The sequence below is a fragment of the Papaver somniferum genome, chromosome 9 (genome assembly GCF_003573695.1).
Source record: "Papaver somniferum cultivar HN1 chromosome 9, ASM357369v1, whole genome shotgun sequence".
Lineage (NCBI taxonomy): Eukaryota > Viridiplantae > Streptophyta > Magnoliopsida > Ranunculales > Papaveraceae > Papaver > Papaver somniferum.
Genome location: NC_039366.1, coordinates 33,764,194 through 33,791,666, shown reverse-complemented (window position 1 = coordinate 33,791,666; position 27,473 = coordinate 33,764,194). Strand labels below are relative to the sequence as shown.

Below are 27,473 nucleotides of genomic sequence, written 5' to 3'. Positions count from 1 at the left end.
GTAAGTTTTTGTTATGGAGCATGACCCTGGACATTTCCTGAATATTCCTATTCTTTTTTTCAGCGACTCCATTAGCTTGAGGAGTGATGGGTGGTGAGTATTGTTGAATAATCCCCAGTTTGTCACAGAATTCAAATACTTTGGTGTCTTTGAATTCAGTGCCACGACCACTTATAATTTTCTTTAGTTTGCGACCTTGTTCATTCTGGATTCTATTAACAATAATCTTAAATTCACCAAGGGTTTCATTCTTATGAGCTAGGAATGATACCCAAGTGAATCTAGTATAGTCATCTACCATAACTAAAGAATACTTCTTTCCTCCAACAGTGGATTGTTGAATTGATCCGAAGAGATCCATATGAATTAAATCAAGTGGAGCCTTAGTGAGAATATCTCGAGATGACTTATGGTGAACTTTCGTTTGTTTACCCTTTTAACGGGCACCACATACACCGTCAATTTTTGCATTGATTTTGGGACGCCTCTAACAAGTTCTTTGTTAATGATCTTAGTTAAGAGACGATAATTGATGTGACCAAAATGCTCATGCCAAAGATGTGTCGATTCCAACTTAATCAAATTGCAACAATTACTAAACTGAGTATCAAGAAGATAACAGTTATTTTTACCACGAGTTCCTTGAAAAATTACTTTTCCAGATTTTTCCACAATGTCACATCCATTTGCATTGAAGACAACTCTATTTCCTTTGTCACAAATTTGACTAATAGAAAGAAGATTTGCAGTCATACCTTTGACGTATACTACATCATGGATTTCTGGAACACCGGGAAGCTTGATCGTACCCTTCTTGCTAATATAGCAACAACTCCCATCTCAGAACGTAACTGGTCCTCCTTCAAAGTCGTTTATGGATACAAACCATGAAAGGTCACCAGTTATGTGTCTTCTACAACCAATGTCAAGAAACCATTGAAAGGGTGATGTTGATTTTAAAGCAAAGACTCCCATACTAACGCTACTTTCGTGTTTGGTATTTCTTGTTAGTATTGTACACCTTTTTAGATAAGTAAACAGTTGTTCAGCTTTCTTGTGAAGATTGCTCGCAACTTTTATACTTTTCTGAAAACATGTACATGTATGTTGAGCGTGATTGTGAGATTCACAAAGCATACAAGGGTTAACATCAATAATCTTATTTAAGAAGTTTTTCCTTCTATCAAGTTTTTCAAAGCATATACTTTGTTTAACACTTGACTTCAAATCCTTATGCTTAGCAATTTCTACAACAAGATCACGGTTGATCCGGATTTGTTCATCCAACTTTCTTTGGAGAATAATAAGGTTTTTAGAATATTCTCTAAGATTGTGATAAATTCCTGGTGAAGCGTTTATAGAGACTTTACTGTGCATCTAGTCAGATCGCCATAACACACAGACTGATAAGGTCTTAAACGTGTTTGCTTGCTCCGATACCAATTGAAAAAGCGGGGGTCTAACAACCACACCCAATAATTGATTAGCAATCTGTATGGACTAACTCTAATATACTTTTAAGAGAATCAACTAGACAGTCAGGATCAATCTTAATAAAAAGTATATCAAGGAGTTAATATCTCTATTTCTCGACGTGATCTTTACTCAAGCAAATGGAAATCTGCGAGTCTTTATCAAATACTGGAGAGATAAACTTGGATGGTACCAAAGTCCAATATCCAAGTGTCAATCAATGTAAATCAACAACCAAAGGTTGGATATTCTAATTGATTGATCTCAACGCATAACCTGTGATATTTCAATTATATAACAAAATATAATGCGGAATAGAAATAACAGAGACACCAGAAATTTTGTTAACGAGGAAACCGCAAATGCAGAAAAACCCCGGGACCTAGTCCAGATTGAACACCACATGGTATTAAGCCGCTACAGACACTAGCCTACTACAAACTAACTTCGGTCTGGATTGTAGTTGAACCCTAATCAATAACACCGATTAAAGGTACACTTGCGCTCCTTACGTCTCTGATCCAGCAGGATATTATGCACTTGATTCCCTTAGCTGATCTCACCCACAACCAAGAGTTGCTACGACCCAAAGTCGAAGACTTTAATAAAAAAATCTGTATCACACAGAAAAGTCTACGATAATAGATAAATCTGTCTCCCACAGATAAACCTACGAGTTTTGTTCCATATTTTGATAAAATCAAGGTGAACAGGAACCAATCGATAACCCGGACTTATATTCCCGAAGAACAGCCTAGAATTATCAATCACCTCACAATAATCTAAATCACATGGTAGCGAAACTAGATATTGCGGAATCACAAACGATGATACGAAGATGTTTGTGATTTCTTTTTATCTTTCCCTATCAGAGATATAATCTCAAGCCAATCTTACAATGAACTAGTACGATAGAAAATGGCAAGATCAGATCGCTCAACTACAAGAGAAGTAGTTTCGTCTGGCTTCACAATCCCAATGAAGTCTTTAAGTCGTTAACCGACAGGGTCTCGAGAAGAAACCTACGGTTAAAGGAGAATCGACTCTAGCAAACCAACTAGTATCACACAGGAGGTATGGGGATTAGTTTTTCCAGTTGCTAGATGTCTCCCTTATATAGTTTTCAAATCAGGGTTTGCAATCCAAGACACCTTGGTAACAAAGCATTCAATATTCACCGTTAGATGAAAAGCCTGATTTATACAAGCTAATATCTTTCAACCGTTAGATCGAAACTTATCTTGTCACACACAAATGAAATGTATTCATTTAGGTTTGAGTAACCGTACCTAAACGTAGTTAGTTCACAAATAGTTAACCAATGGTTAGCCATATGAGCACTTTCATATTAACTGTATTCATCTTTCTCATAACTAGTTCAAATGACTCATAAGAACTAGTTCAAGAGTTGTTCAATTGCTTAGATCTTTATACATGACACAATTGAAACAAAATCGGTTTGATTCACTTGAATCAATTCATGAACAATATAGCCACGGTTTGCAAAGATTGCATTCTTTATTGGTTTATTGTTTAAGTTCATGAAACTACCGATATGAGAAATATAACCAGCTTAGGTACGCGTACGGGTACGTGTACCATAGAAACCGGACTTGAGTTTGAAAACTCAGCAGAAATTTTCGGTTTGAAAAGTTCTGTGGGTACGCGTACGGGTGCGCATACCTAGTTGATTGGTTTTTCAGTTTGCAAAATTCACAAACTACAACAGAAATTTTCGGTATGAAAACTTCCGCTAGTACGCGTACAGGTACGCGTACCTAACCTGTCTCCTTCACCAATAACGCATGCACACATATGCACGCACTTGGTTTCCGGCACATGGATTTATACACTAATGTGTGAACACACTATATATGCTTATATCTATAGTTGGTTACGTAATCTCAACTCTACATTTGAATCATTGAAACATTCTTCTATAATGTTATAATAGTTGTTAGACATAAAGAATCGACTATCGTCATTAAAGTTATTTTCAAGATTGAAACGTCATCATGACTTTCGTCACAGGTAAAGATGGAAATGGTTAAAGCAAAAGCTTACCAACACATATTTAGAGAAAAAGATAGGCGAGTAAACTCGGCTCGAAATAGCAAATGTGTATGTATGAAAACTATCAAACTTATACGACTTTTGTCTCAAGAGTAGGAGATAGAGTAGATGGACTTTTGAGTGACAGATGAGTTCAAGTCTCCACTTACCTTTTGGTCGGATGAAGTTCCACTGTTTCCTTGAGTAGTTCTTCGTCCTCGTAAGATAATCGCCATGGAGTCTGGAGCTCAACATTCCTAACTATCCTAGACCGAGACTTAGTCATAAGTATACTAGAAATCAAGACATATAGTTTTGATCACTAACATTGACAAACATGCTTGAGAGAGAAACGCATACGAGTTCGACCGAGAAATGCTCTAACAAGATGGCCTGACATGGTTCTGCACTTGGTCCAAAGAAACCCCACTTAGGATGTGATCTCACGCCCAGAGCCACATAGGCGAAAGGCAAGAGGTCACGACAACACTTGTCATTGCATCACTGGATGGGAGGAGCCCAACTAAAATGGTTAGGGGTGACCTACTTGAAAGGGAGATTCAGGGGGAATATAAATGAACGACACCCTCCACTAGGAAGTTGATTGTGTCAAAGATGACAATGAATTGGGGCTTATTACTCGCATGAGTATCTAAGGCCCGGTATATTGTCGTGCATACAACCTGAGGAGGTCAGAATACTAACACATTTAAGGCGAGACCGATGGCCAATGACTCGCAAGAGCACATGAAACTGAGATTTTGTCGCGCAATGTTGAAGACCCTACCCAAGGCGACCATAAGTCCTTTAAGTTCTCTATGTGGAGAGGCCATAAGACCTTAATTAGGAGGAAAATAAGACCTACGAACTCATGCAAACATAAGGAGCGCGAAGGAAACTGAGGCATTAAAAGACCATATCAGAGAATAAAATATCACGCTGAGGCAAGTAAAGTTCGCATCCAAAACGCAAACAAGCGCGAAGCAGACACATCCTTGTCCAGCTAAGTAGTGATGAAACTCAAAGCAAGTTTTAAGATTTCTATATCAGCATAACTACATAGCATAGTTGTTCGTAGGGATAGTATATACCACAAATATATTATTACAGAAAAACCTTAGAGTCACAAAAATACATAATCATGTCTTAGATCGCACATGTAAAAATCTACATTAACCTTACAACCTAAGAGCAGTATTTACAAAGTCATAATCTTCCTTCGAAGATGGAAAACAGAGGCAAGTATGGGGATGTTAAAATTTATCTGCTTTCCATCTCCTCACAAAAACAAAAACACGGCCAAAAGAGTGACACAAAATATTAAACAACAATGAGACATTTATCTATATATGCATGTTCTGTTTTAAAAATGATAACACAGGAAGAAGAACACAAATTTAAAGTCATGCCCCCCAAGCTTGGGAGCGCCCAGGAAAAACCATGTAGCAGAAAGAAGAGTATTTGAAAAAGAATGCGATCAAAAGGCAGCCCAATCACGAGAAGGGGAAGTCACTTGCGAAGAATCTCCTCCCCCGGATAGCGAGACACGTGGAACATCACCCGGAGAAGGCGAAGGAGGCCCTTGTCGATCTTGACCATCCCCAACAGCATGAGGTAGTTGATGTTCGCCCTGACCATCACCAGCAGCTCCGTCAGCTTCATATTTCCCAACCTCCTATGCGAACTCGCCCTCAAAATCAACATCTCCTTCGTCAACATTATCCTCGTCAGCTTCTTCCTCGCTGCTGAACTGTTCTTCCTCGATAAGCTCTCCCTCATTACTAGATCCGGGCACTACAAACTCGTTTTTAGGCACGGGAACATCAGAAAATTTCCCAATATGAAGATTATTCTCAAAGGTGACAAGATCAGCAGTATCCCTGGCAACCCTATTACATAGCCTCTGCGTCCCGCGACCAACATTAGTAAGTTGGGCTTTATTGCGACGCTTCAATAACGCGTACCTAGCTTCCATGGTTTCCTTGTACTTCTCATCCTCTGTCCTTACGCGAAGAAGCTCATCATTCTCCAAAGAAAGCTTTCCAGATAAATCAACTGCCAGCTGCGAATAAGAAACATCACCACTCTTGAACTTCTCCAACTCTTGTTGCGACTTCTCAAGTTTCCTCGTTAGAGAATCCAACTCAGCCTTCAAGCTTTTCTCAATTTCTGCGAAGAACAAAAATACGTCAGAACACTCAAGAAAGAAGATAAGCCGCATAAACCAAGATAGGATATCAAGGACACATTCTTTATATATAATTACAGAATCTAACGTCTTCTGATATTTTTCTACCCAACTAACATACTTAGTCGCTGTAACCCTATTTTCCTCAATCTCTCCTAGGGATTTATCGAAATCATCATTAGCTTCGATCCTAAGATGAGATCGAATCTTATCAAGAATCACGCGAAGCTCATGGTTCTCCCTCTGACAGTCCCGAAGAGCCTCCGCCCCATTTTCGATGTCCTCATTCTTTTCATCGATCAAAGTTGCCTTTTCATCATTCAATTGCCTAATAATACCCCGAAAGTGTCGAGAACGAGACCTAGCAGGTCCCACAACTGCGAACAACTTCCTAAACTCAAGCTTGAGATGTTCATACTTTTGTTTGTAATCTTCAGCATCATCTTCAATATCACTCTCCTCATTCTCTGCCAACACAAAATCTTGTCTAAGAGAGTTAAAATGTACCAGAAGAGCATCCCTATCTATGTTCGCATCAACAACAAAATCAGACAGATCGAAGACCTCTGCAAGGAACCTCACGAACCTCAACTAAAGAATTCATCCCTAAGAGGCTAACAAAAGAAAAGACAAAGGAAGGAAATGCAAAAACACACCTGCTAGTAAATCATTCCGAACTCGAGCAACCTCCACCGCACTCACACTCGCCGATAATTCATTTTCAAGTCTATGGCGATCCTTCTGGAGCAGGGAAACTTATCCTTGAAGACTCACAACTTTATCTTTAAGAGAAGATAGCCGAGAAAACTGAGCGCGAACCACATTCGCTACTCTGCGACAATCCTCAATCTGAGCGATAGTGCGACACAAATTCTGAAAGACGACACGAATAATATCAATAGACCGACCTGACCAACCAAGAACAGAATTACCAAAACAGGGAATTTACCAAATAGTCGAACGCGAGATGTTGATCAAGGGAAAGCTTGGAGTAAAACTCCCATCCAGGTTGAGAAGTGCTAGCAGAAGAATGTGGTGAAAGGTTCAATGCTAACTCGCGAACAATAGCGAGGCTGGGATCAGACATGGAAAACTGTGCAATAGAAGCTATCTTGGAAGTAAAATCCAAAGAAGCACCCTCAAGGGAAGATTTTTCAGATGACTTCCCACGAGAAGAGTGAGTAAAACCACTCAAGCCCTTTCCTCTATCAGAATCCGCAATTAAGAACTTCTCAATCGAATATAGCATAACAGAATCATCAATGCTAGTTGAAGAAGACACATTGGCAGATACCAAGGACAAGGGGTTAACCACGTTGATGAGGGGTTTATTTTTCGACACGCCCCTGGAACTGATCCTACTCTGGCTAGGCTTACTGGTCTTCGCCTTCTTGGGTTTAGGCGAAATAAGAGAATATTCACGATCAAACTTCTTATCTTCACCCTCATCACCTTCTTCGCCCTATTCTTCGTCGTTAGTCTCCTCCTCATCAAGAACAGACTAAACGAACATAAGCTAAAATCAACAAACAGAAGCAGTAAAGACTTGTCCACAAGGCAATGATTCGCTTTACCTTTATGGAACGCGAAGGATTTTCCCCTGACTTCGCCTCAGCAATCTACAAACTCAAAAGAAATACATAAGAAAAAAATATAAAACGAAATAAAGCAGAGAGCAGAGAAGAACACGTACGCAATCCTCCCGATCAGGCCAGTTGAACTTTCAAAGACAATATGCAAGAGTACCCGACCCTACAAGCGAAGCATCCGGAGCAGCACGAGGACTCCCATCTGGATTACAACCCCATAAAAGAGGACCCTCAGTGATCAGATAAAAATTCATCCAGCTAGGGTCGCTAGAGTGACGAAGGTGGGTGTTAGTATTACTATGCTGGTCCACGACATCCATAAGCTTCTTCATATTGTGTTTCAACTTCGCCCTAGTCAAACGAACGCCCCAGCGCGAGCCATCTCTAAGAACCCAATTTACAGCATACTGCTGAAAAAAGGACTTAACAGTATAGTCCGCAGGATCATAAGGGTCCACCACATCTGGACAGAGAGATTTCCCTACACTAGTCGCTCGAAGCGAAAATTCAAGGATAATACGGATCGCATCTCCACTCAGTTGATAAGCAGCCCGTTCCATCTTCGTGAGAATTTGATAGAACAAAGGAACCTCAGGATCGAAGAGAGGAAATGGAAGACCAGCCTTTAGTTGTCCAAATGCGATAGGAATACGATTCACACTCCATGAACCTTCAAGAATATTCTTCTCACTTAAAGGGATAGCAGGCGATGAACCAAATGGAATAATAATCTTGAAGCCCTTCTCCTATAATATGGCTCAATAGCTTTTAAGATCATCGACCCACTTCTTATCAGGCTTACGCTTTGGACTACATCAAACAATATGGGGATGAGCATGGGGATGTTAAAACTTCAAACAATAGCAATGACAGAAGAAATATCATAATCATACCATGAAAAACACCAAATGATTAACTGAGACAAAACTAACTTACCCAGAAGATGACGGAACAATAGCAGCAGGAGCAGACATATCTTGATCCGCCATGAAAAAACAGAAATGAAGAAACTGCAAAGAAGAATTTGAAAGAAGAAGACGAACAGAGAAGAGAGAAGGAAGAGTAAGAAAAATAAAAACTTTCTCCGTTTTTACCTCTCTCCTAGATATTTATCCTAAGAAGAGCAGTAAAGACGTGCCGCTTAAAGAGGAGGAAACCGCTAAAACATGTGGCAGTTACACGGAATTACGGCAGCATGTCGGGCAAGATAAAAGAAACGAAAAGACAGGTCTGACATGAAGCATTGACCAGGGATTCTCGCATTATTCCAGTTGCAGAAGAACAACGTTTGAAAAGGAAAAATGTGGGGGCGAAATATTGCACAGAGATAATCCACAACCTCGCCCTGGCTAAGACAACCACTAACACTAAGAAGATAGAAATTAGGTGAACATCAATTATGCGATAAGAAGAAAGAAGCACGAATAACAACCACGCAACAAGCATAGCACGACATCTGTCAAGATAAGCACGAAGTAGCAACGCGAGAGACATCGACATCTTCCCAAATCCTGACGAATAAGACAAACTGAAATAAGATCAACTAACAGAGATTTTGCATGTGATCATCTGCTGTCTTCTATTAATGTGTTTGTCTATATAAGGATTCAAATGACAAGGAGAGAGGGGCGGGTGGTTAGTAAGAGAATTTAGTCAAGTAAGAGAGACAAGAAATATTCATAGAGAAAAGAGAGAAGCCATTAAAGTTCATCCCAAGCTTCACTTCTTCCATTGTTGTATACTAAATACCTTTGTAATTGTCATAAGAACATCATATATTCAATACAAAGTGTTTGAGAAGGATCATACTAGTGCCAAGTGGTGTATAATCTCATTAATGTTTAAGTTCATTCTCATGACTTAGGCTTTGTGTTATTATCATCTCATTGGGTGTAGTTGTGGGATTTTCCGCAACTACAATCTCTTAACACCCTCCCTTAAACTCAAGATGGTGCAGAGCACATGTTAAGTTTGGAAATCAAAAACCTTAGACGAGCTGAAGGAAGGGTTTTGGTGAAGAGGTCAGCAAGTTGGTTTAGTCAATTTCACATTTTGTCTTGGCACTTGGTGAAAGTTACAGTGGTGGTGGTATATAGACTTTATCCTTGTCACACAAATTTTTTTACCCAATTTTCCGTCAAATAAATGACTGCATAGGCATAACTTTTGTATTTGTCAAAAGTCCATTCGTTCTTTCATCAATACGAATACCAATTTATGAACGACTTTACTTTTGACATCATATGAGACCTTCAAGTTCACGGATGCAAACAATACATATCCCATAAAAAATTGCAATATCACAAAATCATAAAGATTAATACTGCAATAACAATCATTGCCCTTAGAAGGTAGAATCAATCTTTTTCGCACGGATTTATGCCAAGAGTGGTTACCAAAAGCGTATAAAAAGATTTCCTTAACAAAGAAGAACATACAAAGTCATTGACGACTATGCACCATAGTTCACATGAGATGATTGTGAACACTCAAGAATATATAACAATGTGAACTACTACCCATTATCGAACTTCCTTCTTTGTGATTCACCAACATCACTCTTGTAACAGCCACAAAATAGCTTAGAATAGGATTTCTCCAAGAATCCCAGTGCCCAAGTCCAAGAGAATAGAACAAGTTCAACGAAACAGAGCAAACACTAAAAAACAAGAGACAAGAAAAAGACCAATATTAACTCATACAAATTCAACAATTCTCATCTCCATTTTGAAGGTAATTAAATAAGTAAGATAATGCAAAAAGAATGAGGTAAATCCTAGTTCGGACGAAGAAGTTACGGTCAAAACAAGTTTACCGAATATCGACGTCAAGTATGCATACGGGTTTGCGAACTTAAACCCCTGGATATTGATTTTGAATGCTGTTATGCATACTTGGTATGTGTACCATGTAGTCCAAACATGCCGAACTATTATTTTCAAACCTAAACATTTAAGAACCTTAAACACAGATCAAGTTAGGTAGAAATGAACGATAATCAAGATTATTATAAGTATTCTAAGCAAATAAAAGTACAAATCTTGCTCAAGTTTATAGACATACCTTTTTAGATGAATCCAATCGAATCCTACCGCCTTACCGAACATAATACGTGTGCCCCAATTCTTGTGCTTCCCTCACCGTATACAAAACAGTGCAATCCTTGGTGAGGATGCACTTCCAACACAATCAAGTTGCGTTGGGGTGAACAGAGTCTTGCTCACCACAAGTGACCTTTGGATTATCATGAAAGATATCACTTTTAGAACCTTTCACATCTAATTCCATTTTTCCAAAAAACTTTTTAAGTTCCAACATCATGGATACTGCCTTTTCCATAGTCATGGAGTTTTCTGGAAGATCATTCCTTTACACACTTAAAAAATCATTGTCTTTCTTCGGTATCCACTTCTGAATGCGTTTAGGAACAGTTGGAACCTTCTTCCCATCATTCTCTTCTAGAATTCTTGGAAGAGAATTGGATTTACTATTCTTTTGCAAGTTGGTGTTTCTCCAATGGGGAGCATCGGATCTTGTCTTCGTCTTTACGAAGTTATCCTTTTGATATTCGTACGCCGTTTATAGGCAAATCTAGGTCTATCATAGCACTGTTTCCTTTGCCTAAAGGTTGGACAATTACAACCTGTAACGTTAATAGGATCAGTCTTAACATATGATTTTGGTTTCACAACTTCTTGTGATGCCAAAACAAGAACATCATGAAGTTTCTCATTCCTTATACGGAAACGACATCTCCTTTCCAGGTGATCTTTATTTCCGCAATAGTGGCAAACATAAGGAATGTTCTTACCTCGATCCGTGTGTGCTAACTTTGGAGGCTGATAAACTTTTCTCTTTTGAACCTTAACTGCTGGAGAAGGTATTTCATTTTTTCCATCAGTGGAAACCTTTTGTTGAGAAGAATCACTATCCTTGACAAATTTTACCTCTTTGCTAGTACTTGGAGCATCTATTCCCTTATAGCCCAATCCTCGTATATCACGATGATTTTTACTTGCTCCTAGCATAGTGGTTAATTTTCTTGAACTAGTATTGAACTTTTTCAAGTCATCTTCCAACATCTTGATTTTATCAAGAGCAGCAGCTAAATCAGCCTCAAGGCGTTTTTCTCGAGTGAGATAAGCGCTTTCTCTGTCGTCTAAACTTGTTTGCTGGGAGTTAAACCTTGCTTCAGATTCTGCAAGTTTCTCTTTCAACAAAAAGTATTTTTGATAAAGATTATGACATTCAAGTGACTTCATACGTAGGTTTTCCTCAGAATCCTTGAGGATCGATTCGGTATAACGATTCGAAAATAAACACCTGCGTAACATCTTCTCAATTTCTTACTTTCTCGACAGAGAGGAGTCAGAAGAGGTGTGACATGAGAAGTTGTAATCTTCTTCATATTCCACGAATCTAAAAACTTAACATACTCTGAGACTTCCTCATCAACATCTCTATCAATATCTGAATCACCTTCATCAGAAAGTTCATCCAACTGTTCTTCTAGGAGAGTTTCCCAATCAACAGTTTTTACATCAAGAGAATGTTTGGATATTGACTTAGATGTGATAGTTCTCTCAGGTGAATCCAAGCTTTTAGAATCATCTAGTAATTTTTGAATTGGTCATTATTAGAGATAGACTCGTCCATAATCAGATCGCTACAAACACATACTTATAAAGTCTTTAACGTGTTTGCCTGCTCTGATACCAATTGAAAAAGCGGGGGCCTAACAACACCACCCAATATTTCGCTTAGCAATCTGTATGGACTAACTCCGAAATACTTTGCTAGAGAATCAAATAGACAGTCAGACTTAATCTAGATAAAAGTATCTCAAGGAGTTAATATCTCTCTCTTGATTTGATTTTTACTGAAGCTAAAAAAAATAGCGAGTCTTTATCAAATACAAGGAATAACTTGGACGGTACCAAAGACCAATGTCCAAGTGTTAATAAATGAAATCAACAACCACAAGGTAGGATCTCCAATCGATTAACCTTTAACGCACAACCTATATTATTTCAATTATAAAGATAAACAATATAATGCGGACAATGAAATAACACATACACCAGAATTTTGTTAACGAGGAAACCGCAAATGTAGAAAAACCCCGGGACCTAGTCCAGATTGAATACACACTGTATTAAGCCGCTACAGACACTAGCCTACTCCAAGCTAACTTCGGACTGGACTATAGTTGAACCCCAATAGTCTCCCACCGATTCAAGGTACAGTTGTACTCCTACGCCTCTGATCCCAGCAGGATACTGCGCACTTGATTCCCTTAGCTGATCTCACCCACAACTAAGAGTTGCTGCAACCCAAAATCGCAGACTTGATAATAAACAAATCTGTCTCACACAGAAAAGTCTATCAAAGGATAAATTTGTCTCCTACAGAAAACCCCTAGGTTTTGTTCCGTCTTAAGATATCAAAGCAAGGTGAACAAGAACCAATTGATAATCCGGTCTATATTCCCGAAGAACAGCCTAGATTAATCAATCACCTCTCAACAATCCTTCTTGACTACACAAGCGGTTTGTCGAGGAATCACAAACAGTGAGATGAAGATGTTTGTGACTTTTTTTTATCTTGCCTATCGTATAACTTTCACGATCTCAAGCCAATCAATAAATTGTACTCGTATGATAGAAGATGCAAGATCAGATCACACAACTACGATAAAAGTAGTATCGGTCTGGCTTCACAATCCCAATGAAGTCTTTAAGTCGTTAACCTGGTTTTAGAGAAGAAAACCAAAGGTTAAAGGAGAATCGACTCTAGCGAGTGCACTAGTATCACACAGACGTGTGGGGGTTAGTTTTGCAAAATGCTAGATGTCTCCTTTATATAGCCTTCAAATCAGGGTTTTGCCTTAGTTAAAAAGCAATCCATATTCACCGTTAGATGAAAACCTGATTTAGATTCAAGCTAATATTTCTCAACCGTTAGATCGAAAACTTAGCTTGTCACACATACTTGGGTAGACGTTTACTAGGTTTGTGAAAACCATGCCCAAACGTGTACATGTATGTTGGTTCAACATAGTAACCCAAAAGGTTAACCATATGAGAAATTCATATTAACCTAGTTCTTCTTCACCATAACTAGTTGAATTGACTCAAATTAACTAGTTAGTGAGTTGCTCAATTTATATGAGATCTTCTGTAACTACACAAGAGACAATTGAAACAAAGATGATTCGATTCGATTGAAATCGGCTCATGAACTTTATAGCCACGGTTTTCATAAAGCATTCCTTAGTAATTTAAGTTTCATGTTCAGAGCACATCTTTAGATCATAACCACTTAAGCTCACAAACAAGTTCTCGCAGACTTAAGGCAACCGACAGAGTTTTCCAAACTCAGCAGAAAATCTCGGCAAAGAGACTTCCGCCAGTTCGCGGACTAGGTTCGTGGACTAAGTTCGTGGACTTGAACTTCACGAACGAATTTGGAATCCCAGCAGAAATTCTCGGTACAAGAACTTCTGACAGTTCGCGGACTGAGTTTGCAAACTGAGTTCGCGGACTTGGCAAAGCCAATTCCTCCGGTTTCTCTCAATCAACAAAGTTCGAAAACTTCGGATTAAGGAATACATGGTTATGTAATCTAAACTCTCATTCCAATCATTGAGACATTCTCATAGGACGTTATATAGCCGTTATTCACAGACTGTTTCACGTCAGAGCAATTCTCACAGTAATTGAAACTTTTCATGACTTTCGTCACTAGGTGAAGATAAACTTGATCAAAGCGAAACGCTTTGCCAACACACGATTTTGAGAAAAAGATAAGTAGTGAATACTCAGCTCGAAATGTCAAATGTGTATGATCCAGTCTATATAACATACGACATTTTGTCTCATAAGAAGTAGGAGATGGAATAGATAGACTTTTGAGTGATAGATAAGTTCAAGTCTCCACATAACTTTTTGTTGATGAAGTTCCACGGTTCCTTGAGTAGATCTTCGTCGTTGTATGATGAATCGCCATGAAGTCCTTGAGCTCAACTACACTTTTCTATCCTAGTCCGAGACTTAGCTATAATAGACTAGAAATTAAGACTCATAGTTTTGATCACTAACATTGACAAACATGCTTGATATAGCAACGCATGCGAGGTCGACCGAGCTATGCTCTAACAACCTCATTCTAGAAATACCCACGCAATTGAATTCAATTCCCAAACCTTCATTAAAAACAGATTCAAACCCTAACTACCGATTCCAATCTATTATTCAAATTCAAACTCTAAATCAGGTAAAACCCATCTCCAATCAGTCTTCTAAATTATCAACTTCACAGCTTCTCTGAAACTTCTTACAAACCCTAATTTCTCCAGTTTCTCGAATGATATGCATCTCGGTAACCATATCTTCAAATCAATCAAAAACCCATGTCTAATCAATCTCTTATAATCTCAAATTCATCTTCCACTTAATCAATTCTTCCATATCTTGAACTCAAACAAAACCCTGACCTTCTGTTTAACCAAGAATCAACACCACTCTCATCCCCTCATAAACATCAGCAACATCTTCTACATCATATTTTCTAACTCATCGATTATCTCTCTCGCTCGAACCAACTCTCAATCTCATCACTCAATTTCTACAGAGAAGGCAGAGAAGAAGAAGAAAGAAGAAGGAAAGAAGAAGAACGAGAAAGAAAGAGAAAGAAGAAGTCTAAATGAGCTTATCTGCTCGACTGGATCCGATAAGGCCAAGGACAAATGATAAAGTCACCCAGCAAAATTGATACGATATCCACGTCGGTTGAGCTTCAAAAAGACTATTTTGCGCTTCATGCTTATCTGATGATATCTTCTTCGTCCGGTATCCAATTGTCACGTTCGAGTAGTATATTCTGCGTAACTTTTCGAGACCTATCTAACGATACTAGTTTCGTATCTATATCGTTGTTAGATTAATTTCTATTAAATAATGTTCGTGTTAAACTAATCGAGTCATTATCGGCTGTATCGTCTCTTGATCATTTCTAGATCGATTCTTGACCGGTCAAATAGTGTTGACATCCTTGAGGGTCCTTGGTTTCTCTCGCCCTTTTCTTCTTATCTTTGTTTCTTTGTTTTCGTCCCTCTTGGTGTCGCACATTTAGATATTTGCATTTCTTCGCCTACATGATGTCTCCTTTGACTTCTTCGATCCCATCTGGTACGGGGAAGAGAATGCACTGGTGGAAGGTAGATGCGACTCCTTTAACTCCGTGTATCCAGGGCCTCCCAAAAATCAAATTGTAAGGGGTATCCACTTCCACTACACTGAATGTCACAATTGTTTCCAACGTATCTGTTGGTATTGTCAGCGTGATTTCACCCTTGGGTCTTGTCACTGTTCCATTGAAGCCAAAGATATCATATTCCACTGGTGCGAGATTTAAGTCATCATATCCCATCGCCTTGAACGTATGGTAGAATAACACATCTACAGAGCTTCCACTGTCCACCCAAATCCTGTCTACTGCTATAGGCGGTATCGTACTGTCTATATCTTGACAGTCTGATTTCATTATTAAGGTCACGATCAAGTTTTTTTTCATGCGGAACTCCTTCCTTTGGGGCGTCCTCTTCACAGAATACTATTGGTTGCTTCTGTCATTCTTTCAAGGGTTCATCCTTCTCTTTCGGATATATTTCTGCCCAATTGAAGTCGCGTTTAAAGACTCTCCTTAGCACTTTATCGTGAAATGCCTTAACATCTTTTGTAGTTAATACTATGGCATTACACTGCTGATGTTCGTCATCATTTCTTCTTATCCATACCCGGTGCCGATTTTCTCTTCCCCAATTCTTGCAAAGGTTCACTCGCGTTGTTCTTCTCATATCCAACCGCTTTTGTGCATCATTCCGTATTTGTTCCTCAAACCGTGCTTCTATTTGTTATTTCTCGGCGACTTCCTTTGCTCTGCGGTATCGCTTGTAGCTTTCCCCATATTCTATCTCCAACTCATACTCTCGCACCTTTCTTTTCAGGTTATGGGTTTCTATCAACAATCGCCCATACTTGACCGCGAGGTTCACCCGTTCTGCAATTAGTGCTCTTTCCCTTTCTTCCCACTGCGCGAGTTTTCTCTTATATTCTCTTATAGTGATGTTGGCTTCTGTTTGTTCAACAGTAACTCCAAATCGCACCTTCTTTCTCATGTCTTTTCTGATCCACTGCATATTTCCGTGGACATAAGATTCTTTGGCCCTTCCTTTGCTTTCCTCTACATCTCCTTTTTATTTTCGTGTCGCCACGAGATTTTGCTTTATGATACAGGTCATTTCGTTCTGTTGCCTGTGAGATCTGGTTAGTTCCATCAACGGAGAGAATTTTCTGAAGAGTTTGAGCTTTCTTGTGCACTATCTATTAGATCTGTAAAGTGGATCAGGTGTCGTGAACTTTCAGGAGGATAACAGTTCCTATCGATCAAACAACAAGTTTCTCATGGAGGACAGAAAGATGATGGTGGTGAAACTAAATTTAATTTGAATAGGTGGTGATCTTGGACTGAATGCTAGCAGGCGAGGATAGGTCCTCCCTGTTTGTAGCGCCAAAATGTAGTTGCGGAAAATCCCACAACTACACCCAATGAAGTGATAAGAACTCTAAGTCTAAGTCATGAAGATAAACTCAAATATTAATGATATTATACACCCCTTGACACTAGATATGATCTTTACACAAGTTTTGTATGGAGAATATGATGTTTTTATTAATATCACAAAGGTTCGTACATATAAGAAGGATGATGATAAACAAAGCTAACTCTAGTGGTTTCTTCCTTTTTCTCTCTTCTAGTGGTGGTTTTCAGCACACGGGCGGTCTATATGTCTGTAGGTCAGGCCGGGTCGTGTGGATTGAGGTGTTTATTTACCAAGATCTATATGTGTTTTTCATGTTTTACCGAGGTTTGGGAAACAATATGTATTAACTCTTATTTTAAAGGTTTTTAACTAAATAAAATATTTTTTTTGTCTTTGTGAATGAAAATATTATTAGTCCTACATCAGGGAATTCCCATTCTTAAATTGTTTTACCAGACTAAACTTATTAGTCCCACATCGGAGAGATTCCTCTTCTTAAGTTGTATTACGTATATAAACATGCTTTTCTTAACACATAGAAATAATCCAAGGGAAAGGGTTTCTACATAATTTAGAGAGACCCAGAGAAAAAATATTTTTCTATTCTTTTCTTAAGCATTTGCGATTTTCCTTAAGGGATTTTTCGGAGTTTTCAAACTCAAGTTGAGCATCTATTACATATGCTAATAGTAGGTGTAGTAGGGTGTTTTATCCTTGAGGCATCCAGACTGTGGAGGTTATAAGATCACTTTTGGATGTAGCCGGGCGCCATGTCTTAAGGACAACGTGATGAACACGTGACTCACTCTGTTTTCCAAAAATTTTCCATATGTTGCGGAGACCTGAGGATCTCGTCTGTTTCATCAAATCGATCACTTCCATTATAAAAGAGCTAAGTATCAATAACTTTTTTTTTCTATTATTTGTTTCCTTGTTTTGATTATTGCACCCAACAAGATATCGGAGTCTCGACTTTTGGTAACGCTTTCTGCCTATGTGATGCCAGACGATATTCTCTTCTCTATGTTAACAGTTGAAGATAACTTAATGTTCTCGGCTGATTTTAGACTGCCTCGTTATCTTACAAAAAGAGAAAAAAGAGCACGAGCACATGCTGTGATTGATCAGTTAGGACTTCAATATGCAGCGAACATCATGATTTGGAGACAAATACCACCGAGGAGTTTCCGGTGGTGATCGTCGCCGAGTTTCAATAGGAATTGGCATAATTTACAGTCCAACAATATTGTTTCTTGACGAACCAACATCATGACTTGATTCTACTAGTGCTTTCCAGGTGGTTAAAGTCTTGCAACGAATCGCTCAAAGCAGAAGTATAGTGATTATGTCCGTTCACCTGCCTAGTCACAAAATTCTTGGTCTTCTACATATACTGGCTCATGATCACCAACAAATTTCCTTTCTCTTTTCTCCGAATTCTATCACCTAATTCACAAAAATGAGAATAAGATTGAATTTGTGCTTGATTTGATTCGTGAACTTGAAGGTTCACACGGTGGGGTGAAGAGTATAGTTGAATTTAACCTATCATGGATGCAGAAGATGAAGTCCGCGACATCTGATAGATTTAGTCTATCTCTAAGAGACGAATGCTTGTATTACAGACCCAACTTTTGCAAATTCTTTCTGGGTCGAAATCATTGTCCTAGTGAAACGATCGAAAAATAATTCAAGTCGACAACCTGAAGTATTTGGGATGCGATTAGGGGCAATTCTACTTATAGGTTTAAGTAGAATTAAGTTTGTGTGGAAAACTATGACGTGCCAGTGGCGCAAAATGATTGTTACACAGTTGCACGCCAAGTCAGTGTCCGACAATGACTGCGCGATACTGCATAGACTGTCAAGTGCTAAGAATGGAAAAACCCCACATGATCAGTGAAGTGCAAAGGTAGTGCTACACTGTAAAGACATTTGACTCAGTAATGAAGCTTATTGGCCGACACAATGAAGCTTCATCGAAGGGAAGACAAGACAGACCAAGTTGACATATGCAACATGCGATGTTGGCATTAAGGCATATCCATGGAATTGAGTTGGCCCAAACTCAAGGATGATGAAGAAGGTAGAATAGGCCAAGAGTTGGTATATGCATTAGTTTAAGGCTGTTCAAAGCTTGAATAATGCAAACAAGCTAGTAATGCAAGAGTGACATTGCATTGTCGAGCAATTGGCAAAGTAAAGCCAGAATAACGCATATGAGCATATGACACATATTGGCATAAGTTAGAAATTTGGCTTAGCCAAAATGTCCTAAAAAGTTCTGAGAAAGGCCAAATGCGGTGAGGCGCAGAAGTGGCAAAAAATTGGCGTAAAAGTGGCGCATTATGGCTCAAGTGTTGTTTATTGGCTTTGCAAGCATGTCAAAGGCGCGAGACAGAGAAGAACGAGTTATAAAAGAAGTTTATAACCATGTGGAATGTTCATAACCATCAAAAACAGGTATAGCACCAATTGGCGTGACAACACAAAATATGGCAGTTGAAGTTGGCGGTTATGGAAACCACTTATGGGACACATGGCTTTTCCATACAGGTGCAAGCGGTTGCACAGAGTTTTGGCCTGATCATTAGCTTGTATAAATAGCTTAGGATCAATAAGTTTAGTGTAGTTCAATTGAGAGAAGAACCACTAATGTAGAGTGTTTTAGGCATTCACCAAGAGGGTGAATGGCCTGTTTTGGTCCATGTGATGGACGAGTTTTATAATCTTCCTTTAGTGCAATAAAATGGGTTTGTTGCAGTATTCTTTGTGTTCATTATGTTGCTGATTTGTGTGAGAATTGTTCAAATACATGGCATAACCTCTTATGTTTATGGGGACATGAAGGATTAAAGAGAAAAAAAAGTAAAGACTTCCGTTGTGTAATGCCTTTAGAGTGAAGGCAGATGCAATTAAATGTGCATATGACAATTAGCATGGCTTGGGGTTTCTTATTTAGAATTAAGTTTTACTTGTATTTACTACTAGGGAATAAGAACAAGAGAAAGCAGAGATTGTTACCTTTTTGACCAGGGAGAAAGTATAGATTGTTACCAGAGAGTTTGGAACTCTTGACCAACTAAGAAAAATCTCATCAGTGTACGAGAAAGTTGTCTGCTTAGTTCTCCAGGTTTAGTATTTTGAGGTGGTCAATGATCATGGTTTCTACTTTCTAGTAGGCTACAAACAATGTCTTGATTGGGCAGTACTAATATCCAAACATTGAAATGAGGAAACAATACTGAAAAGCAAATTGATAGAACAGCTTAAGCCAAACATGCGGCTTTCCTCTGCACCCCAACTAATTGCTCAAGCCAAACATTACTTCATGTACTTTTGCAACAATTTTGGATGGAAGTCATTCCTGATCGTGTCATTGATGAAACGCTTAGGTGTTTTAGTTTCACCGCAACTCTGCCTCTTAAAAGCCACATCGTCATCCCATCTTCTTTTAACAGTAAAGGATGCTGCATTACTGACCAGAGGGTTGCCACGGATAATCTGTTCTTGCTGTTCTAGTCGCTCCTTGCCAAGCCTCTCCTCATATTTTTCTTTTTTTATGCGTGCAATCTCAGCCAAGAGACCATCATCGTCATCAAAATCATCGTTATCATCATCACTATAACTCTTTTCATCAGAATCATCGGTATCTATATTACGACGAACAACAGTACAGATTCTACCTATTTTTGTTGCTTCTACCTTCGAAGAACAATGGCTACGCTCACGCTCTTCCAGCTCTTCCCTTAAATTCCTCTTCGCTAATTCCTCCTGGCTATGTTGTCCTTCTTTTCTAGATTTTAGTGTCATCTGAGATGCAAGATTCCTGGAAGAGGTTTTCTGAGAGCTGCCAGATTTTCGAGTACCACCTTGTTCCTCCCCACCTTTTGCAGGTGTCCATGTCGGTCGCTGGCTCATTGTAATTACTCTTTCGGTTTATACGAACTTAAACTCCAAATCGGAAGAAACCCATGTATTTTATAGCCAGGGACGGAGTTAGAATTCTTTTTCAAAAGGGGTTAATTACAAAAACACATATTTGGGAGGCTGACTAAGAAATTTTTCTGCTAATTAGCAAAACATTTAAAGGATCCTTAATGAATTTTCAAAAAATAGAGGGGGCGGGGGCCACTCCTAAACTCTACATAGCTCCGTCTCGGTTTATAGTGCTCAGAAGGTGCGACAGACAGGGTACGGTACTCATCGGATTAAACATAATGACTCTTAATTTAAGTCTGTGCAACAAGGTGCTGTGGTGTAGTCGGTTATCACGTCAGTCTTACACACTGAAGGTCCCCAGTTCGAGACTGGGCAGCACCATAATCACATTTTTGGCCAGACGAACCATAATTTCCTTTTCGGCCCGCTAAACTTTAACGAATATACTTACATGGCTATCAAGCTGGTTTATTTGACAGAGTCATGGAGATTTCTGTACTCAACGATTCGATTTTTTGCACCCCCTCCAAAATTACTTCATCTACTTTGGAAAGAGGAGGGTAACTAGAATGAATGGAGTCAAGTTCATGATTTTAGTGATCATAAATCTTCTTTGAATTCGATCGCTTGGCTCCTCGTGAACTTGGACTTTGTTTGGCTTGTGGGTCTTCTGATGGAAATGTCTATGTTTTTTTCTGCTACAAATGATGGTGTGGTTGGAGACAGAAGCTTGTTTCTAGTTGTTGTGATAATACTATGAAGATTTGGAAACTTTACAATGGAACATGGAAGATGATTTTGCTTCCTTGCTGTTCAGGTGCATAAGGATTGGTTGAGCTGATGGACTTTTAAAATCAATTATTGCAACTGTTTCGAACGATGGAACGGTTATCATATGGACTGTGGCAAAAAAAAGATCAGTGGGAAGTTAAAGTCTAGTAGGATTTAAGTTAAATCATTTAACTTTGTGTTCTCTTACTGGTAATACTTCGGTTCTGGCTGATAGGAACAGCAGTGTTACATGGTGGATTGAAGCTGTCGATGGATAATGGTAGCAGGCGACAACCAGTTGATTTACATTTCCTCTTTCTTCAGGATTCTGGTTGTATAGGAGGTTTGCGAACTGATTTTAAACTGCTTAGAAAAATTGATAACCTTTTTTTTACAATGCAGCCTGAGTAAAGAAGGAATTATAAAGTAGTTTATTAAACGCACAAGCAGATTATACCATTAATCTTGCATTGAGCATCGTTGAAATTTGCATTGCAGTTCGAATAGCCCTTGGTTAGGACCTTACAAGGGCAGTCATGCTTGCGGATTCCATTAAGGCTCATCACCTAAAATAGTTTTCAGTTCCTTGGCCTTTTATCCCTTTCTACTATTAGTTCAATAATCTGTTACGTTCCCATCCCTCTACTCCTAACTTTCCACCTAGTGATCAGTATTTAGTACTTAGACGAAAACATGTAATCGCACATTCATCACGGATAAAATCGTACCTTTTTACATCCAGAACCAGCAGTAGTAGAAAGGGGTTGTTGTTGTTGTTGTCTTAAATTTCTGAGCTTGGATTCAGGAAGTTGATTACTCCAATCAGCAACAAACCCTTGTTCGATTCAATCCCTCGCATAGCATCATGATTCTCAACAGTGTGATTATTATAGAGCTTTGAAGACATGGGTTTGGCTCGGAATCGTTTTCGTCAGGATTATCATCCATCTAGGTTGCCTTAAGAATCGCTGTGTTCGTAAAGAGAAAACAGAACAGAGAACTGGGAATTGGGAATTCAAAATAGAGAAGAAAAGAGTGAGAGAAACTGTTGTTACTTGAAAGAAAAGAAAAGACGAGATTTTTTTATTTATTCTTTTTTTTTTTTAAAGAAAAATTCCCTATAAGAATTGAGCAGGTGCCAGGTGACCTCAAGGCTTACGCCGGAATCGGGAGTTTCACCTTAAATTTTAGTACCACATTGAATGTGTACGAGACTTAAGTTGGTTCTTATACAGAAACATTGGCTAGCTGAGCATCGTATACCAAGTGTATAATAGTGTAGTTGTAAATAGTATGTTTGTAGTGTAGTGTAGTGTAATTTAGTTGTAATTATGTTGAGGTATTCTAAAATACCTTTTTTTTGTTCCGTCTTAAACGGACGACGTCCAGAGACACCCCATGGATTTAACCTATCATGGCTGCAGAAGATGAAGTCCGCGACATCTTATAGATTTAGTCTATCTCTAAGAGACGCCATAAGTGTTTGTATTACAAACCGAAACCTGGCCACTGCACCAACAATTAATAACTATGACGTCAGCTCTATATGTAAGGGCATGTCAACTTTTGCAAATCCTTTCTGGGTCGAAATCATTGTCCCAGTGAAACGATCGATAAAGAATTCAAGTCGACAACCTGAAGTATTTGGAATGCGACTAGGGGAGATTCTACTTTCAGGTTTCATCTTAGCCAGCGTATTCTGGCAACTCGATAATTCGCCAAGAAGCGTTCAAGAACGATTGGGTTTCTACACTAAAGATAGAATTCCATCATACTGGATTTGGTTCCATTTTATTTCTCTGTTCAAATATCCTCTAAATGCTGGTTTACAGGACGAATTCGACAACCATAGTAAATTTTATCTTAGTGGTGTTTAAATGTTTGATCGTACAACTTTTGCTGCTTTTCCAACTGATAAAAAGGTTGGGTTCGTAAGTATGTTGAGTGACGCTTCCGGGATGAAACTAACCGCCACTACTTGCTTCACAAATGGTGCTGATATACTGAGAGATCAAGGTTTGACTGATTTAAACAAGTGGGAATGCGTACTGATTACTCTAGCTTGGGGTTTCTTCTCTAGAATTCTGTGGTACGTTTCTTTACTGTTTGGAAGCAAAAACAAAAGAAGCTAAGCTGGAATTTTCTCTGTACGATATATTCTGGCCTATTTTCCAATATTATATTCCATCATGGAGATATTTGGAGCTCAATAGGTGCTGTAAAAAGACAAAAAAAAAATTCTTCGTATTAAAGCCGACATACTGCATTTGAGCTAGGAATAAGATTCCAGGATGTGGATGCTGTGTTTGGTGCTTTTATGTTTAGTCTATCCCTACTTTACCAAATTTTAATGTGTGCACGTAAGTAATATGCTGTCTTTTTTGAATAATAAATTAAAAATATTAATATATCTCAATTTTGGTTTTTCTTGTAGCTCAAGACAAGTATTAAGAATCAGAAAATATCCATGGTAAATAATTTTGCAAAAGAAACTAGCACACTTGATTGGCTACATTCTATATAACTTGCACGAAAAATTATATTTTGCTTTATGAAGTCGACGTATTCACCAAATTACAGCTGCATAAATGATCCGTAAGATTTTTATCAAACTCCGTTCACATTCTATGATCTTTCGGTTTCTATAAATTTAAATACAGGGTTCATTCTTAGGAGTCAGTAAGTCATTAAATGGAGCTCCAAGATGTTACTAAGAATAATATTACTTCTTCCACGCCAACACTTGATGAACCTCTGAAGCGCGTTGAGAATGATGGTGTTGTGCAGGGAGGGCTAGAGCTGGAGCCAAGACCGATTCGATTTGTTCTTTCGTTTAGTAATCTGAAATACAGTGTCAAGACACGTCGAAATTTGTCATTTGGTGCTTTGTTTTGCCAGAAAACTAAGCTTTTGAATGATTTAGAGGTGAATCCTGTGGAACACCTAGAGAGCAATTACTCTAAGAAAAAAGTTTTATTGAATGATATTTCAGGTGAAGCAAAAGAAGGTGAAATAATGGCGGTTCTTGGTGCGAGCGGGTCAGGGAAATCTACTTTGATCGATGCACTTGCGAACAGGATCTCAAAAGGAAGTTTGCAAGGATCCGTGACACTAAATGGAGAAGTTCTTGAATCTAGAACTTTGAAAATGATTTCAGCTTATGTGATGCAAGATGATCTTCTTTTTCCTATGTTAACCGTTGAAGAAACTTTAATGTTTTCTGCTGAGTTTAGGTTACCTCGTTCGGTTTCTAAATCGAAGAAAATGGAGAGAGTTCGAGCACTTATTAATCAGCTAGGACTTGGAAATGCGGCGAACACGGTGATTGGTGACGAAGGCCATAGAGGGATCTCCGGTGGTGAGCGTCGCCGTGTTTCAATAGGAGTTGATATAATTCATGATCCTATATTATTATTTCTCGACGAACCAACTTCAGGGCTAGATTCTACTAGTGCTTTCATGGTGGTGAAAGTTCTTCAACAAATTGCTCGAAGTGGGAGTATAGTCATCATGTCAGTTCACCAACCTAGTAACAGAATTCTTAGCCTCTTCGACCATTTGATCTTCCTCTCAAGAGGACAAACTGTTTACAACGGCTCACCTAAAAATCTTTCCATGTTCTTCTCTGAATTCGGCCATCCAATTCCAGAAAATGAGAACCCAACTGAGTTTTCTCTTGATTTTATACGTGAACTCGAGGTATCACCAGGAGGGACGAAAAGGTTGGTTGATTTCAACAAGTCATCTTGGCAAGATATTACGTATTCACGTGATCGGAACTTTAACAGGAGTAGTATTCCAGAAAGTCCATCTCTGAAAAACGCGATAAGTTCTAGTATTTTAAGTGGAAAACTAGTCTTTGTCGCGTCAAAGAACGATTCTACTAATCATAAATCTACCATTGCAACTTTCAGAAATCCATTCTGGTTCGAAATCTATGTTTTGTCCAAACGGTCTATGATAAATTCAACTCGAACGCCTAAACTTTTGTTGGCGCGGCTAGCAACGGTTCTTGTAACAGGTTTTATCTTAGCCACTATATTCTGGCAACTTGACAATTCACCAAAAGGTGTACAAGAACGATTAGGTTTATTGGTTTTCGCCATCTCCACAACATTCTACAACTGTATACAAGCTCTTCCTGAATTCCTCCAAGAGAGATACATCTTCATGAGAGAAACTGCTTACAATGCATATCGCCGTTCATCTTATGTTCTATCACACTCGATTGTTACTATACCTGCATTAGTCATGCTCTCTATCGCCTTTGCAGCAACAACGTTCTGGGCGGTCGGTTTATCAGGTGGTTTTTCAGGGTTCTTGTTCTTTTTCATTGCAATCTTGGCTTCATTTTGGGCAGGTAGCTCCTTTGTAACCTTTCTCTCCGGAGTGGTTCCAGATGTTATGCTAGGGTACGTTATTGCTGTAGCGATGCTAGCTTATTTCCTTCTCTTCAGTGGATTCTTTATCAGCCGAGATCGGATTCCACCGTATTGGATTTGGTTTCATTACATATCGTTAGTGAAGTATCCATTTGAAGGAGTTTTACTGAATGAATTCGATGATTCAACTAAGTGTTTCGTTCGAGGTGTTCAGATATTCGACAACACGCCACTGGAGCTTTTTTCGACTGATGAGAAACTTAAGTTGCTGAAGACATTGAGTAAATCTTTAGGCATGGATATAACTCGTAATACATGTGTCTCGACCGGAGTCGATATACTGGGAAAGCTAGGATTAAATGATATAAGCAAATGGAGTAGTATTTGGATAACTTTGGCATGGGGTTTCTTCTTTAGAATTCTCTTTTACTTTTGTCTATTATTTGGCAGCAAGAACAAGAGATCATAGGGTATAAGAATTGGGATTGAACCCTGAATTTGTCACCAATGTCCAATATCCTTTTGGGCGCATTTTCATGGTCTAAATTGTTGTGTGATTGCCCCGGGTTTGTTGAATTCATTTTACTGACTTTCACCTTGTTTGTTTGCAGCTGACTCGGCGTCTGGGTCTGAGTCAATCCCTGAGTCGCGCCGAGTCAGCAGTTAGACTGTTTTAATACGAGAGTTTTTTTCTTACTCAAATTTATGGAACTGACTTGAAATGAGACAAGGATTTGAGTTTTGGTCCTTCTAAACAAAATGGAATTTGGTATGGGCTTAGTATGGTTGGGATATTCTATTTGCCTACTGGGCGGACAATAAAAATCAACAACCGTGTATATACCGGAAGAATTACGATTCATGTTTTGGCGGGTGGACACCCGAGGATTTAGTTGAACATGCAAGGATAATCATATAAAGATGTGATTTACTCAGTATGCCTGCAATATTCTTCTGTTCGTGCGCTTTTTGATGTTTAGCTTTGCTAGTGTTTTTACCCGGTGGTCGAGCAACTCCTTGTTCGGCATCAATGTCCTCTTTATCCACATCCGTGACACCATCCGGCAGTGAAGAAGTAAGTGATGTCTGCGCTAAACTATCAGCAAGACCTTCACCTGCAGTCTTCTTTTCTTTCTTTGAAGTTCCAGTCTTAGTGAGTTGAAGTGAACACCACTTAGGATTTTCTTTCAGAATTTCCCAACAATGTTCGAATTTGAATGCTGATCCATCCCCAGTTTCCTTGTAAAGTCTCAGTGTATCTCGTTTCTGCAAATGCGGAAGCAACAACAATCGATCAAAATATCTTATCATCGAATTCATAGACTATCTATGTAATAGGTAACTACTATCCTGAAGTACACATGTTTATATCACAAAGCTTTGTTATATAAGTTACGGTGCATTATATTAAATGGAAAATTATCTTCATACCAAATTTGAAACTGAGAAACTTAGGAGTTATGCCTAGCAAA

At 38.8% G+C, this 27,473-nt stretch overlaps 1 protein-coding gene, 1 non-coding gene and 2 pseudogenes across 2 annotated transcripts; 3 read left to right on the top strand and 1 right to left on the bottom strand.

Annotated features, from left to right (window-relative positions):
* Positions 1-20,230: 20,230 nt before the first annotated feature.
* On the bottom strand, positions 20,231-21,257 carry LOC113311743 (annotated as a pseudogene).
* TRNAV-UAC lies at positions 21,156-21,229 on the top strand. The gene has a single exon. It is a non-coding gene; the product is annotated as a tRNA-Val (tRNA).
* A 42-nt stretch (positions 21,258-21,299) lies between the features above and the next one.
* Positions 21,300-21,921, top strand: LOC113311742 (annotated as a pseudogene).
* A 2,296-nt stretch (positions 21,922-24,217) lies between these two features.
* On the top strand, positions 24,218-26,744 carry LOC113313296 (ABC transporter G family member 6-like). Its single transcript, XM_026562051.1, has one exon. It carries the CDS (start codon positions 24,311-24,313, stop codon positions 26,468-26,470), a length of 2,160 nt encoding a protein of 719 aa, XP_026417836.1. The 5' UTR covers positions 24,218-24,310; the 3' UTR covers positions 26,471-26,744.
* The last annotated feature ends 729 nt before the right edge of the window (positions 26,745-27,473 follow it).